The sequence below is a fragment of the Parus major genome, chromosome 2 (assembly GCF_001522545.3).
Source record: "Parus major isolate Abel chromosome 2, Parus_major1.1, whole genome shotgun sequence".
In the NCBI taxonomy this organism is placed as follows: Eukaryota; Metazoa; Chordata; class Aves; order Passeriformes; family Paridae; genus Parus; species Parus major.
Genome location: NC_031769.1, coordinates 7,376,713 through 7,391,345, shown reverse-complemented (window position 1 = coordinate 7,391,345; position 14,633 = coordinate 7,376,713). Strand labels below are relative to the sequence as shown.

The 14,633-nt window shown below is 38.8% G+C and overlaps 1 protein-coding gene across 1 annotated transcript in view; it reads left to right on the top strand.

Annotated features, from left to right (window-relative positions):
• Window positions 1-14,633, top strand: part of PAXIP1 (PAX interacting protein 1) — a 29,761-nt gene that overhangs the window by 12,101 nt on the left and 3,027 nt on the right. Inside the window, exons 6-17 of the mRNA XM_015619508.3 lie at window positions 219-863; window positions 3,636-4,341; window positions 5,107-5,201; window positions 6,164-6,259; window positions 6,589-6,726; window positions 8,034-8,155; window positions 8,711-8,895; window positions 9,022-9,065; window positions 11,485-11,552; window positions 11,939-12,041; window positions 12,534-12,702; window positions 14,258-14,358. Of these exons, the coding sequence (XP_015474994.1) occupies window positions 219-863; window positions 3,636-4,341; window positions 5,107-5,201; window positions 6,164-6,259; window positions 6,589-6,726; window positions 8,034-8,155; window positions 8,711-8,895; window positions 9,022-9,065; window positions 11,485-11,552; window positions 11,939-12,041; window positions 12,534-12,702; window positions 14,258-14,358 (2,472 nt within the window). The remainder of the gene's footprint in view (window positions 1-218; window positions 864-3,635; window positions 4,342-5,106; window positions 5,202-6,163; window positions 6,260-6,588; window positions 6,727-8,033; window positions 8,156-8,710; window positions 8,896-9,021; window positions 9,066-11,484; window positions 11,553-11,938; window positions 12,042-12,533; window positions 12,703-14,257; window positions 14,359-14,633) is intronic.

Here is a 14,633-nt window from a genome sequence, read left to right as displayed (position 1 = left end):
CTTCTGAGTCCTTTATAGTGTAAATGTGGAGAATTTGGGGTTTTTTGTTTTAATTCTTGGAATTTGTGGTTCTACACAGTATAAGCCCTGTTGGATCTGGGCAAGATCACTCTCTGGTATTGGACAGCCTCCTTGTAATCTCCCTCTCCATGCTCTAGCCCTCATCTCAAAGAAATTATTTGTGACTGTTTTGTCTTTAATTTTTTTTTTTCCCCCAGGAAAAATATGAATGTGCTTATAAACGGGACAGCATTAAAATTGTGACCCCAGACTGGGTACTGGATTCTATAGCTGATAAGAGTAAAAAAGAAGAGACTCCTTATCATCCTCGTTTAATTATATACGAGGAGGAAGAAGAGGAGGAGGAGGAAGAGGAGGAAGAAGCAGAAAATGAAGAGCAAGATTCACAAAATGAGGCTAGTACTGATGAAAAATTATCAAGCCCAGCATCTTCTCGAGAGGGATCACCTTTGGGTGATCAAGCTTTTTCACCAAAATCTACTACTGCTGATAAGGCAAAAGGGGAACTGATGTTCGATGATTCTTCCGATTCCTCTCCAGAAAAGCAAGAAAGGAATTTGAATTGGACACCAGCTGAAGTCCCACAGGCATCTGCAGCAAAGCGTAGGTTGCCTCAAGGGAAGGACTCCGGGTTGATTAATTTGTGTGCCAATGTCCCACCAGTGCCAGGTAACATTTTGCCTCCTGATATGAGGGGCAACCTCATGGCTTCAGTACAAGGTGCCCAAAGTTCTGACCGCCAGGAAATGATGGCCACGTGGAGTCCAGGCGTGCGGACGTTAAGGAATATTACTAATAGTGCTGATATTCAGCAGATTAATAGACCATCAAATGTAGCACATGTAAGTGTTGGATTTTTAATTTATAAGCTATTGGACTTTTTCTTAGGAACTATAGTATCCAAGAACTTCAGTTTCCTTTTGCTGTTCTTAAAATACCCAAAGTTAATACTTCCCCTTATTACTTAAAATTGTGGCCAAATTTGTAATTTCCCTGTAATAGGTAACTTAATTTCTAGCAGGTTCACAGAATGCATTTGGGAAAAAACCGTTTGGAAGAGTAAAGCTATGTATAACTACAGCATGGTTTTGATTTTCAGTAAGGACTTCTTGGTAAGGGAGGGAAAATCATTAATTTAGAATTACTTTGCTAGTTCAGGAAACCTGGTTTCCTATCCTTCCAGTTTCTCAGTCAGTGAAAGGAACTATTTATGCCATAAGCACATGAAATTGTGAAATTGATTGTTCCCGTGGTAGGTTCAGTTCTATACTGCATTGTTCTGCTGGGCATCATTAGGTTGTTATATAGTATACATATTATGATGGAGAAGACCTAACTTACACTTTCTCATGCCACTTGTGTAGTTGAAATAATTGCAGCTCTTGTGTTGAATGTACTTCTACAAGAAAACAAAAAGCAAGTGAGCATGCTGCACCTGCAGCGTTTAAATTCTTAGATGTTTGTGGGAAGGGAGCATGAGCAAAGTAGGTGCCATTAAATGTTAGACATACCTTTTACTTGAATAAGTGCATTGGTGCCTTTCTTTGGGTGTTCATCTGATGTAAAACTTGGAAAGGTGCCTGAGTGGTATAGAGGCTTCCAGCCAGTACTTAAACACAGAAGGTGGAGTCACTCAGAAGCGTTGATTCTGTGCTGTTCATGTGACATCTAAATATGAAATGGACATACAGGCTTTATTTTAAATCTGAGTCTTAGATTCCTCTTCTCAGTGCCTTGAATTATTTACGGGCTGAGACTTCTGGGCAAGGTCTGAGCAGAACTGCCAACCATTTGCTCAGTTGGCCAGTGTGGGTAAGTTGGCCACCACATCGTCTCCAGCTGAGTGACTGTGCTGTCAAATGCACATCAGTGGTGTCCCTGTGGGAGTATTTCTGTCAGCAGTGTTTGCAGAGCTACAGGGCACCGGTGGCTTTGGCTTGTCTCTGCTCACCCAAAGTCTGCTGCAGGAGGGGCTGGATTGTGATGTGCAAGGGCTGTATAGTAGTTCCCTCTCAGGCTGCTGGGCCAGCTCCAGCATGTGCAGAAAGGCCTTGCATCTTAGAACTGTGAATCTGCTTTCTAGAGGGAGGAGTACCTGTTCTACCTTTTCCTCCTATAATTTCTCTTTTACTTTATGCCCTGAATGATGAGTGCAAGTCTTAGTGAGCATTCTTGGAAAGTTAGTGCTTAGTTTGAACCTCAGATTTCTGCCAAAAAGCAAGATCTGTCATCATCAGGTGTTTGCAGGTACATAGTTATTTTATGAATATAGCTGTAGAATGCTTTTAAAAGTTTCATCCCTTTATTTTGAAATACGTGTCTTGAAGCTGCTGTAATTTTGGGTTTTGGTACTTGTGGAGAGTAGCTCCTCACACCGAGCCGCAGAAACATTTTTTGTGTGTGTTATTTTTAGTTATTGAATGTTTCTACTGTGGTGCTGCTGAGACATGAGTGATGGGTGATGCATTGATAATCATGGCCACATGTCTGCTGTACCAACCACATCAGAATTATTTAGATGACACCTGAGATGTTTTGATGTGCATTGTGAAAACACTTGAGCCACCTCTGATGGAGGGTTGATGGATGTCTGGTTGAAAGGATACAGTAATTGGCTTTGTGCTCTAGTGATGGGCTTTGATTCCTCTCGCACACCATGTCACTGAAAGTGACACTGTTAAAAGTAGTGAGGGTGAAGGAAACAAGCTTTGCAGGAATCATCAAAGCTGATTTCATGTTTAAGAGACTTTATGAATGGCAAGCCTAGAATTTCCTTTTGCTCCTTCTCATTCCTAATAGGTAGTTTATATTGAAATACTTTAATAAACATGTAGAACTCACAGCAATCTATTAGAGCTTTGCCTAAGTTTCCCTCTTCTGATGCATAAAAATTCTCTTCCTAACTTGTACCTGCTTAGTGTGAAATGATTTTTCTCTTTAGCAGTGAGTTATACATGTAAAAATAAAATTAAATTCCAGATTACTTCACTGTATATAAACCTAAAATATAGTGTTCGTAAGTAGGGAGGTTAAGTTCTTTTGGGCTTTTGTTTCCCAAGAAACCCTTAGTGCTCAGCAGATCAATGTTTTCCTTTGTTTTCTGGTATTGAAATTAAAAAAAATAAGCTATATATTCCTGAATTGGTTCAAAAGAGAACAAGAGTCCTGTGTTTCAAACAGCACTAATTAATGAAGACATCATTAGCAATTTTGAAGTGAAAGCAGGGCTATGGAGCTAAGCTCTGAATTTAATGGGCCAACGGGATTTTAAAATTAATATTGCAGTTGATCAATGTAATTATTAAAATAGTGTTAATAGTCATAATGCTGTTGAAAAAAATACTAAGAATACAGGGACGGGCTTTAATCTTAAATTTAACTAAAATGTGCATTGCTGTTTATTAGGAGTCATATGCAGCTCCACACTTCTCTTTGTGTAAGTCCTGTCTTTTCATTTTGGTATTAGGCAGTTACAGATTTTTGTTTAGCTCACAAGGTGTAGTTAAGGTGTAAGGTTCTTTTCTTTTAGGAATTGTATTTTCCCAGTAGTTCTTTAAATATTTTAAAAACCGAATGACAACCAAAAGGTCACAAAAATAATCTTTGTTTTCTAGATATTACAATCACTTTCAGCACCTACAAAAAGTTTAGAACAACAAGTAAATCATAGCCAACAGGGACATCCAAATGTGGTGCTGTTTAGTCAAGTGAAACTAACACCAGAGACACATTTATTGCAGCAGTCACATCAAGCACAGCAGCAACAGCACCATCCTCTTTTACACCTTCAACCTCAGCAACTTATGCAGCTCCAGCAGCAGCAGCAGCAGCAGCAACCCCAGATCTCCCAGCAGTCTTTCCAACAGCAGCAGCCTCACCAGTTTCCCCAGCAGCAGCAGCAAGTCCATCAGCAGCACCAGTTCTCCCAGCAGCAGCTCCAGTTCCCGCAGCAGCCGCTCCACGCGCAGCAGCAGCTGCACCGCCCTCCGCAGCCGCTCCAGTTCCAGCAGCAGCATGTGCTGCAACAGCAGCTGCAGCAGCTGCAGCAGCAACAGCTGCAACAGCTGCAGCAGCAGAACCTGCAACAGCTGCAACAGCAACAGCTGCAACATCAGCAGCAGCAACTGCAGCAGCAGCACTTACAGCGACTGCACCAGCAGCATCAGCAACAGCAAATGCAGAATCAGGCAGCGCAGCACTTAACTCAGACACCTCAAGCACTACAGCTTCCAGTTGCAGCCCAGCAGCCACAGCACCACCAGCAGCAACAGCAGCAACTGCAGCAGCAGCCGCTTTTTGGGCACGATCCAGCAGCGGAGAGTTAGTAATTATTGCCTTCTGATCCTGAAAAAAAGTAGCTAATGACATGAAGTGGGGTAAAATAGCAAAAAGTAATGCTGTGTTTACAGGATGGGATTGGAAGAAATGCCACTCGTGGCTCAGAACTGGTTTTACTGATTTTTAGGCAAATACTTGAATAATAGCTAATGATAATCCAGCAATCTGAAAAGCATGAGAGTGCTGAGAACATTCTCTTTTCAAATATACACTTGATACCACAAGCACACATTGTGGAACAGTGTTAGTAAATGCATAGAACAACTTCTTAATTTTTTTTTTTCTGTGAAAGAGGGGGAGGGGGAAACTTTTAAACAGTATAAGAGCTGGAAGGATAGCTACAATTTTGGAAATACCATTAAATTATTGAGGATTCAGTCTTGGAAAGCTGTCACACCTTGCTTTGAATTCTAGTAGAATTGAAAGCTTTTTGATTGTTTTGGCTGTTCATAGCTGATCTTTGTAAAAGAGGAAGTTATCTTACGTTTTCCTTTTGGTGACCCTTCCTTTTGCCTCTTTAGCCCCAGGAAATAAAACTGTCCTTAACAAAATCAGACTCTGGGCTGAACTTTGCCTTAAAGGCTTTCAGCTTTGAAATTCTGGATCCTACTTTTTCCAAGGAGGTGCACTTAGGAAGTTTATTACCTGGTAATAGGAAGAGGTTTGTGTAGCAAATGCATTCTGAGATGAACTCGTCAGAGTTTTAGGTATTTAACTGTTTGTTCTTTATGTGCCAAACTATTTCAGTTCCAGAAGAGTATTTCCTACTGGGCTGTGTCTTTGCAATTGCTGATTACCCAGAACAGATGTCTGACAAGCAGCTGTTAGCAACCTGGAAACGGGTAAGATTCTGCAGTATTTCTAAAATACTATAATATAATGTGATAGTCCCTAAATTCTAAAAGAAAACATTGGAAGTACTTCAGCACTGTTCACTTTTCTTTAGGCATCCTTTTGTATGATTCTTCTGTTACAACCTAAAGAAAATTATTCAGCTGCTGCTGACCAGAAAAAGTAATAGAAATACTTCAGGTGTGCAGCCTGGTTGAATTAAGTCTTCAGTCAGAACATGAGCTAAATAAGCTGCAGCCTTAACTATTTCCCAGTTATTTATACTTTTAATCAGGCAGCTGTAGTACAGCAAATGTAATATAGCATCGCTGTCTGTCTTTAATTTCATTGTATAAAAACATTCTTTTTTGCATATAATTTTGGCATTTAGTAGCCTGTGAGGTATCCACCTGAGTGAATAAGATGGAAGAATAGAGTGTTTCTATTTTTTTGCCAACTTCTATTTTTCAGAAAAATCTGATTGTATCCTTTCCTAAGTAAGAGGACTTTGATGTTCTTCAGAAACTTCTGATGGATTTTATAGTTGAATTTTCCCTACAATTTTGCATAATCAAGTAAGCTGTTGACATTTTTAACAGCACTTGTGTTTATTGCTCAGATAGAATTGAATAGTTCATGAAAAATTGTTTAATAGTTGTACTGCAAAAAATAAAAAAACATGAGAAGGGTTATTTTTGTTTATATATCTTTATTTTGGGTTTTTTTTTCCATTTCTTCTAAAAAATAGGTTTTTTGTTCAGTGAAAAGCTGCATATTTAGTTTTTTTTTTTTTGTTTTCAAAATTGTTCTAAAGCTAGATAACAAACCTAGTTTTGGGGGGTAACTCTTCAGTAAAGTGGTGCTAAATGGTGGCAGTGTCCTAAAGGGTGGACTTTCATTTCAGACTTTTTCTTTCTTAATGTAACGTAAAAATTGTTATATCCTAGAAGTTCTGGGTTTGCTCTCTTACCAGATCATCCAAGCACATGGTGGGACAGTGGACCCTACCCTCACAAGCAGATGTACTCACCTTCTCTGTGAAAGCCAAGTCAGTAACATGTATGCTCAGGTAAGCCAGCTGGGAACCTGCACTGCTGCCTGCTTCCATTTTATCCCTGGAAAGGCAGGGCTTTGCACTGTGTGCTTCATGCTTAGATAGCAAATATGAAGTTTCTCATTATGTGTTTTTTTATGTTTTGAGTTTTTTTTGGGGTACAAACTTTCATAGTGTGTGTAGTAGACTTGTTCCAGAGAGCACTAAGGAAGATGCTATGAGAAAGAGGAGTCTAAAAAGTAGTGAAAAACAATTAAAATCAAAGGTTTAATTTGCAGCAAAAGTATAAAATAAAATGAACATGTATTTTTCGTTTTAAAAGCTGTTTGTGCCTGTCTTCCTAGGCTTTAAGAGAAAGGAAGAGATGTATTACAGCACACTGGCTGAATGCAATCTTGAAGAAGAAGAAGATGGTCCCACCTCATCGAGCCCTTCATTTTCCAGTGGCATTTCCACCAGGAGGAAAGCCATGCTCTCAACATGTAAGAATAAGCTTAACTTGAAAAGAATGCTTGCTTCATTGCTTGCTTCATTCTATGAGCAGTATTAAAACAGCTAGAAAGTGCTTACTCAGAGCATAATACACATTTCTTTTGCCTTGGAAGTAAAGCTTCTGTTAATCTTAAAATGCTGTGTTGATGTGGTGCTGCTGCCAGGTGTTTCTCAGTGCTTTGCAAGTCTTCCCGAGTTCAGAGTGGTGAGGGGTAACACCTGCCTTTGTGAGTTACTCTCAGACACTGAGGGGCAAAGATTGCCTGACTTACACGTAGCAAGGTAGCAGCAATCCAGGCTGCACAGTTTGTAGCAGCAGAGCAACAGCACATCTAACAGCATGTACTTCCTTACCATAACCCAGGATTTTGAGAGGGCTTTTGAGAGGCTTTTTGAGGGCTTTTCTTAATCAGTGCTTAGCAAATACATAAAAAGGTAGCCTATGCTGCTAATCAGAGGATAGGAAGTCACAGTTCCATTGCCTGTGCAATGGGAAGCTGTGGAAGTGGAATTGGAGAGTTTCATTCAGAGGCATCTTGGAATGCCAAGATGCCAAAGTATGTCTTGGCATTGGATTTCTTTGTGCTGGATGGAGACATATGGGATGATGGCCTTGCTGATAGGCTGTCCTGACCTACATAAAATGAAGTACGGTTTTGGGAAAATCAGAATCTAACAACATGCATGTGTACTCAGTGGTTAGTATTAAATGGAATATGCAGTGTAATAAACACAGTTTTAAACAGAAGTACTGTAGCCCTTCCCTAAAGGAAAAAAAAAACAAAAACCAGTCAGGATTAAAGATAATAATGGAAGATATGGAATTACAGTTTACCACCTGTGATCAGTTGGTGCAGATTATTTGGCTTCATGGCAGAGTAGAGCACAGTTTTCAGATTTTTAGAACAGAGCAAGTAAGTCAGCATTTTTTTTGTGTGTGCCTCTATGTAAATAGCAGCAGAAGGAAGATGGCAGACCTCTGAGAAGCAAATGAGCTCTGAGCTCTTTCATAATAATGCTGTGATCTCTGTAAATAAGAAAAAGCTGACCAGAAGAATGAAAATGATTCTTCCTGAATCAGAGCTAGTGCTAGAAACCTGAATTTTTAATGTATAAACAGATCACTTTTAAATTGTACTCTTTGTATCCTACAGGCCACGCTTCAATTGCTTATATGCTTTGCTGTGCATTTCATTGTAGCGTAAAAAGTTAGTCATAGAAAAATGGTTTTTTGTAGGAGTGCTTTGTAAGTGCCATCAATGTTCAATTATTTATAACGGTGTCTTTCTGTCTGCAGATAATCTCTGTGACAGGATTTGTTGATAGTGACAGAGATGACCTCAAGCTCATGGCCTACCTAGCAGGTGCCAAATACACGGGCTACCTGTGTCGCAGCAATACAGTTCTCATCTGTAAAGAGTAAGTGCTGCACCCCACAGTCCTTGCTTTCTCAGCAGCCTCTGGCCAGGTAGTGCCTCTCTGAACATCAGGTGCTACGTAGGGCTCATTTTAGGAGTGTTAATTGTAATCAGTTCTGCAGTTTAAAAACAATAAACTTAGTGATGTTGTTGCTTGAACTAAATTACAGCACATACTAAGTGATAAATTTGGCCTTCTGAATACAGGCAAAACAAAAGTAATTTCTGATTTTCATATTTTATAGTCTTAAGTGATTCTGACCCTTAGATCATCTGTAAGTAAAATACCATTTTTTAATAATAGTCCTAAAATGTTGGAGGAGGGAGAATTTAAATTCAGGTCTAAAGATTCCATCTACAGCAGAAATTCTCCCCTGACTTGCTTGTTCTGATACGTAGAACAAAAGCATTTCTTGGAGTATCTCCTCTGTCACATTTGAAACAAACAATAGACCAGTAAAGAAGTATTGGTATTTTAGGTTTATTATTAGAAATTGCTATTTTTACCGTTTTCTTTGCAATACAAATGATTTTTTTTTCTTCTCTGCCCACCAAGGGCCAGTGGGTTGAAGTACGAGAAGGCCAAGGAGTGGCGGATCCCGTGCGTGAACGCGCAGTGGCTCTGTGACATCCTGCTGGGGAACTTCGAGGCGCTGCGGCAGATCCAGCACAGCCGCTACACCGTCTTCAACCTCCAGGACCCGCTCTCTCCCAGCCAGCACCTAGTGCTGAACCTGCTGGGTAAGAGTCACAAACCCCTCTGTTCTGCACCTTTTTATGTGTCTGTTTCATCAGTAGGAGCGTGTTTCCTCTGGTGTAAATAACTCGTCAGTGGTGTCATTTTTTGTTCTGTTCTCCATTCCCTAGATGCTTGGAGAGTCCCATTAAAGGTGTCACCAGAACTTCTAATGGTATGTTGAATTACTGTATATATACAGCTATTTTGATAAGTTCGCTCCTTGCCTGTGCTGAAGCTCCTAGTTGTGCTTTTTGCTAATGTTCTGTTTTATTTTGAGGAATCTGAGAAACAATCTTTTGCAGAATTAAGGAATTTTAGTGAGATATGCAGAATGAAGTTGCTGTTGTGACACACTTTGGCCTAGATGTTTCACTCTTCAGTTTCTACATCAGACCTTTAGAAAGGGCTTAATACTTTTTTAAATCAGTACCTATCATTCTATAAATGAAACCACATAAGGATTTTTAAGACAGAATACCCAAAATCAGGAAGGACTTTGTTAAGCTATTGACTGAATTCTAAATACGAAACATAGTGTGAGTTAAGGGTGGAACTGCTTCATATCATCTCTCTGATGGATACTAAGAACTAAAACCATGGACATACATACCATGTATTTTAGAATTTAAAAATATACCATGAATTAAAAAGTGTAGTTGATAACCCTGAAATGTTAGCAGGAATGGACAATGAAAAATAGTCCTTTGAAAAACATACAAGAGAAGTAAATTTTTATCATGAAGGGTATTCTGCAAACTGTGCAAAATACAAGTTCTCTGTGTATTCAGAAAAAGCTGCATTTCCATGTCGGCTCTTACACCTATCTCATGTTCTTTTACTGTAAATTTTCTTCTGTTTCAGATTTATACTTGATAATTTTTCACAATATGTCTTGTAGGTAAATTTGTACTACAGGTGACTCTCAGATAACATTTTATATTGTGCAAAAACATTTTGCCACACCTCTTGTGTTTGGATCACTTGAATCTCCGTTCCTTTGTAAACTCTTCAGAAAAGAGGTGCTTAGTAACTCTCAAAATGTAATTTGTAGCATTGTTTTAAATGGGGATGCAGGGCACTGTCACTTGAATACCTTTCAGTTCTAGAAATCAGGCACTATTGTTTTCCTGACCATAAGTTTGAAGCAAACTTATAGGCCCTTGTGGATTTGTTTCATGGGCCTGTAGGAAACCCACATTTAGAAAGCTAAATGCTTTTAAAAATTCGTGGTCTTCACATTTCCCTGAAGAAGGAAAATATTTTGCTTTTACGAAATAAAAAACTTTTTGAGAAGATTCAGTATGCAGTATTAGTATTTAAAATAGCTTTTAACTAAGCCAGTTTGGTCTTGTTATCACCACCCTTTGCATCCACACTGCAGTTGAGCTCATCTTAAAACTGGATGTGTTCTTTGTGTGGGTCAGTCACACCAGGTTTTTGTCCACTTTTTGTCTTGTGTAGCAAGTGGACACCTCAGGGATTGGATGGGTAATTTAGTACCTCCCCACCTGTATTTATATGGGGACCCTTCTTGCCCATGTGAAGTGGGAATTTTGTGACTTAGATTGAAGGGCTTTTGGAGACAATCTAGTCCAGCTGCCCCTCAGGTGCCCACACAGGAGTATGGTTTGGTAATGGAAAATGCTGGGCATGTGGAAGTGTCAGGGAGGACGAGGCACTTCACTGCCTTCACAGTAGGCATTTCTCTTTGTCTTGGGATTTGGGGTCCTCTTCTGAGAAAAGCTGTCTTGTCAGATGCTGATGATGCCATCTACCTCTTGCATTTTCATAGTTCAAATGTCTATCAAAATGTGAATGTGTGCACTTTTCTTCCCAGCTGCTCATACTATGGGCTGTCTAGCATAAAAATGTCTTCTCTGAGAGCAGGGAGCAAACCTCTGCTTTGGGAGGCTTGTTCCTCCCAAAGGAACGTTCTCACAGCAAGGCTGGGACAATGCTGCCTGTCTTTCTGGTTATGTGCCTCTAGGGTTCTTCATTAAATTTCAGGTATCGATTTGAAGGTTAAAAAGAAATAGATGTCACACACTTCTGAACCTGGGAGCTGTGGTTTCAAATTTACTCACACCAAGGAGAGCCTAAAAGCTGCATTTAATCACCACTGGGCGCATCCTCTAGAGGCTGATCTGGTACTGGGCAGGTGGAACTTCCTATCCAGCTTCTATTTATGTAGTTAAGGAACTTAAGCTTAAACCAGTATTTTCTGGGATATTGCCATTCCATGGAATTTAGCACCAGGAAGTGCTAAATTTATTGTAGTCTTCATGTACTTAAAAAATGGACAGGTTTTTCAGTCTCCGTCTCATTTAATTAATTGACTTTTCCATTGACAATTAGCAGTGTTATTCAAAGGAAAAAAGTCCCACAGTCTTTTATTTGGTGTGCACTTTCAGGGTTACATAAGTTTGTGGAGAAGCTTTGGCTGATGCTCAGCTTTGCTCTTGGGTTTGTTGTGTAAACAGTAGGTGCCCCATGTATAAAGCAGCATGTAATTTTCATTTGTGATTAATTCTGGATAGAAGTTGGTTTCCTTGCTTAATTCAGATCTAAACATGTAACTGGTCTGATTTCAGGGTGTGAGGTTGCCTTTGAAACCAAAGCAAAATGAATCCAGTCTTCAGCCGTCTTCCAAAAGAGCAAGGTAAGAACAGCGGGCAGTCAATGCCTGTAGTCCTTAACTGACTGTTCCTCAGAAGTGTCAGCTGCCCATCAGCCTGCACCATCCTGTGCCCTGCTCAGTGGAGTAACTGTCAGTGGGTTTTGGATGTTGTCAGTTACTCATTTGGCAGGAATAAAACAGTAACTAAGAGAGTGAAGTACTAAGAGACATGGGAGAGTACAGAAAGAGGAGAATGTTGTGTTCTCTGCGTGGTGATTTTTTTCTTCAGAAAAAGTTGTGCCTAATTCTCATTCATCTGGATCATTCCATTGGTGAAATTTGCAAAAGTGTGCATGTCCAATTTCAAAATTACAGTTCTACAGCCTTGGGCCCAAATGTCACATTCTGCTGTATTTCCTGTTCTGTAGGATTGAAGACCTGCCGCCACCTACTAAAAAACTCACCCCTGAGCTGACACCAATGGTGCTCTTCACAGGATTTGAACCTATGCAAGTGCAACAGTACATTAAGGTGACTTTCAGGCTCATCTCTTGTGAAAAACATTGAAAACATCTGATGGATGTTGAATTTTTGCTAAGACTTGATTAACATATATATCTAGTGGATAAAAACCAGTATTCACTGGCCCTGGGGTTAGAGTAAGTTTATGTAAAATGAGTTTTATTTGGTAGCTATTCTCCTTTAGTTAACTACTTTATGCTACTGTGCTACTTTGCTTTTTCTTTCTGTGGGACTGCTCTAAAAAGCAAGAAAGCCCTTTCCACATTCGTTTTTAAATCAGATGGTATTTATGTGTGGAAATACCTGTATTTTCAGTGGATGTAAATTCTGACAAAATTAATAAACTTAAGCAAAAGAATCACTATAACACAGAAATCTACATTTACTATTTCATTAGCACCTTAGTTTTATTTGATGTGATAGATAAAGTATTTAGTTTCTGTTTTACCTCCATTTTTAAAAGACTATTCCATTCTGATTTGTGTTCTGTACAACTTCCAGAAACTGTATATCCTTGGAGGTGAAGTAGCAGACTCTGCCCAGAAATGTACCCATCTAATTGCCAGTAAAGTGACCCGAACTGTCAAGTTCCTGACTGCAATTTCTGTAGTCAAGCACATAGTGACTCCAGAGTGGTTAGAAGAGTGCTTCAAATGCCAGAAATTTGTTGGTAAGTTAAATTAGTATCAATTCCTGTAGTAAAATAAAGGTTCATTGACAAGCATATTTAAATACACTTTGTTGTTTTGTCTTCTGACTTGAGTGTTTCTTACCAGTTTTCAAAAGATTTCAGCTTTTGAAAGCAGAAATTTTAATTCTACAGCAGTCTCATTGTCATCATTCACACCTCTTGAAGAATAATTTGCAAAGTTTTTAAATAATGGTATCAGCAGTTAGTTTGTATTCCACTTGAGTTAGAAGGTTGTGTTAGTATGGTTAAGCAAAGCTGCCACAAGAATTATGTTTGTTTGTTTTTTTTTTAAATCAAATTCTCTTTCAGCAGAACATTTTGTTTCATTTAGTTTTCATTTAATACAGTTTCGTCCCCTTAAATGAAAGAAAAACACAGTTACAAAGTTTGCTTTAGGGTGATTAAATGATTGGATAGCGTTAAGTATTGTATTTCATTCTTCTGTAGCCATTTTGTAGATTTTTACCTGTGGTTGCATTATTTTTTAATTCACCCTTTCTGAAAGTGTGATTATTTGGTTTATGATTGTCTTGTGCTTTTTATATAATTGGTTTGTAAGAAGAAAATGTATAACATTGCTGGCTAACCACTGTAAAGAGTTGAATCTATGGATAATTAACTAATAAACCAGCAAACATTTTTATAAATCTCAAGAGGGCAATTTGCTTACTTCAGCCAGTGAACTGAGAAACTGATTAATTTGAAAATGCTTAAAAGATGAAGAAAGTCAGGGGATTTAGGAGGACTGTTGTGATCTAGTACTTGAAGTACTTTATTTATTCACTGAAATTAGGTTAATTTGTAGCTAATGGGCTGGTTCCAGTTTTGTACCTGCTATAATGATGGAAAATATGGCAATTGTTTACAAAAAATTGTCTTAATTGTTTCTTTTGTCTTTTGAATGAGTATTAACACTGTCTCTTGCAAGTTGTCAGAATTGTCCTTGAAGAGACCAATTTGTTCTCTGTATAATTTTTTGATTTTGGTTTTTAGACTTGGGGGTTTTGGATTAAATTTGATTTAGAAACATGTTTGACATAGCTTTTTTGGAAAGATAAAGACTGAAATTCCATCCCTAATAAAAAACTAAAAATTGGGTGAATAACAAGACCAATGAAACAGATGGAAAGTTCTTTCTGTTGCAGCTGTGTAAGGACTTGAAAACAGCTTCTGGGCTCCCATAGGTGGTCACAGTACTTCGAGTTTAAACTTAATCCATCTGCTTGATTATTCTCCTTTACAGAGAATCAAAAAATAAAAATTTGCAAGTACATCCAATAAGTTAGAAAAAGGGACTTAATAGGAAGTGATTGTTGTTAGGTATGCAAGTGTAAAACATAGTTTAATTCTCCAAGTATTTGATAGTCATCTTTGTAAGAAGCCTAATGAAGAGGGATATTGTAATGATGTTAAATTCTAGTAGGTGTCTGCCTTTCAGAGCCACTCTGCCACCAAGACATTCTGCTCAGATTCCATCCTGTGCCAGGGGAATGTTTGTGTTTTGTGTACCACATCATCAATCTTCCTTTTTCAGACGAGCAGAACTTCGTGCTCAGAGATGCTGAAGCTGAGGTGCTTTTCTGCTTTAGTTTAGAGGAGTCTCTAAAGAGAGCCCAAGTAGCTCCACTATTCAAGGTAGGCAATTTACCACGGCATTTAAATACTTGGGAGATTTTTTCAAGCTGATTTTTCCAGCACTGCGACCACAGGTTTTATAGCTAAAAGCAATAAAGCAGGCTGGCATCTAACATGAAACATTTGTTGTAAATTTTCATTTTGACTTTGTCTGTTTTGTGCCTAAGCATCACTGGGGTGGATGTAAACCCTCTGAATGACTGGATCCTGTAGATGTTAACCAAACAGTCTCAGTATATTTGTTCCCTTCCAAAATTTAGAACACTGCTTTGTTA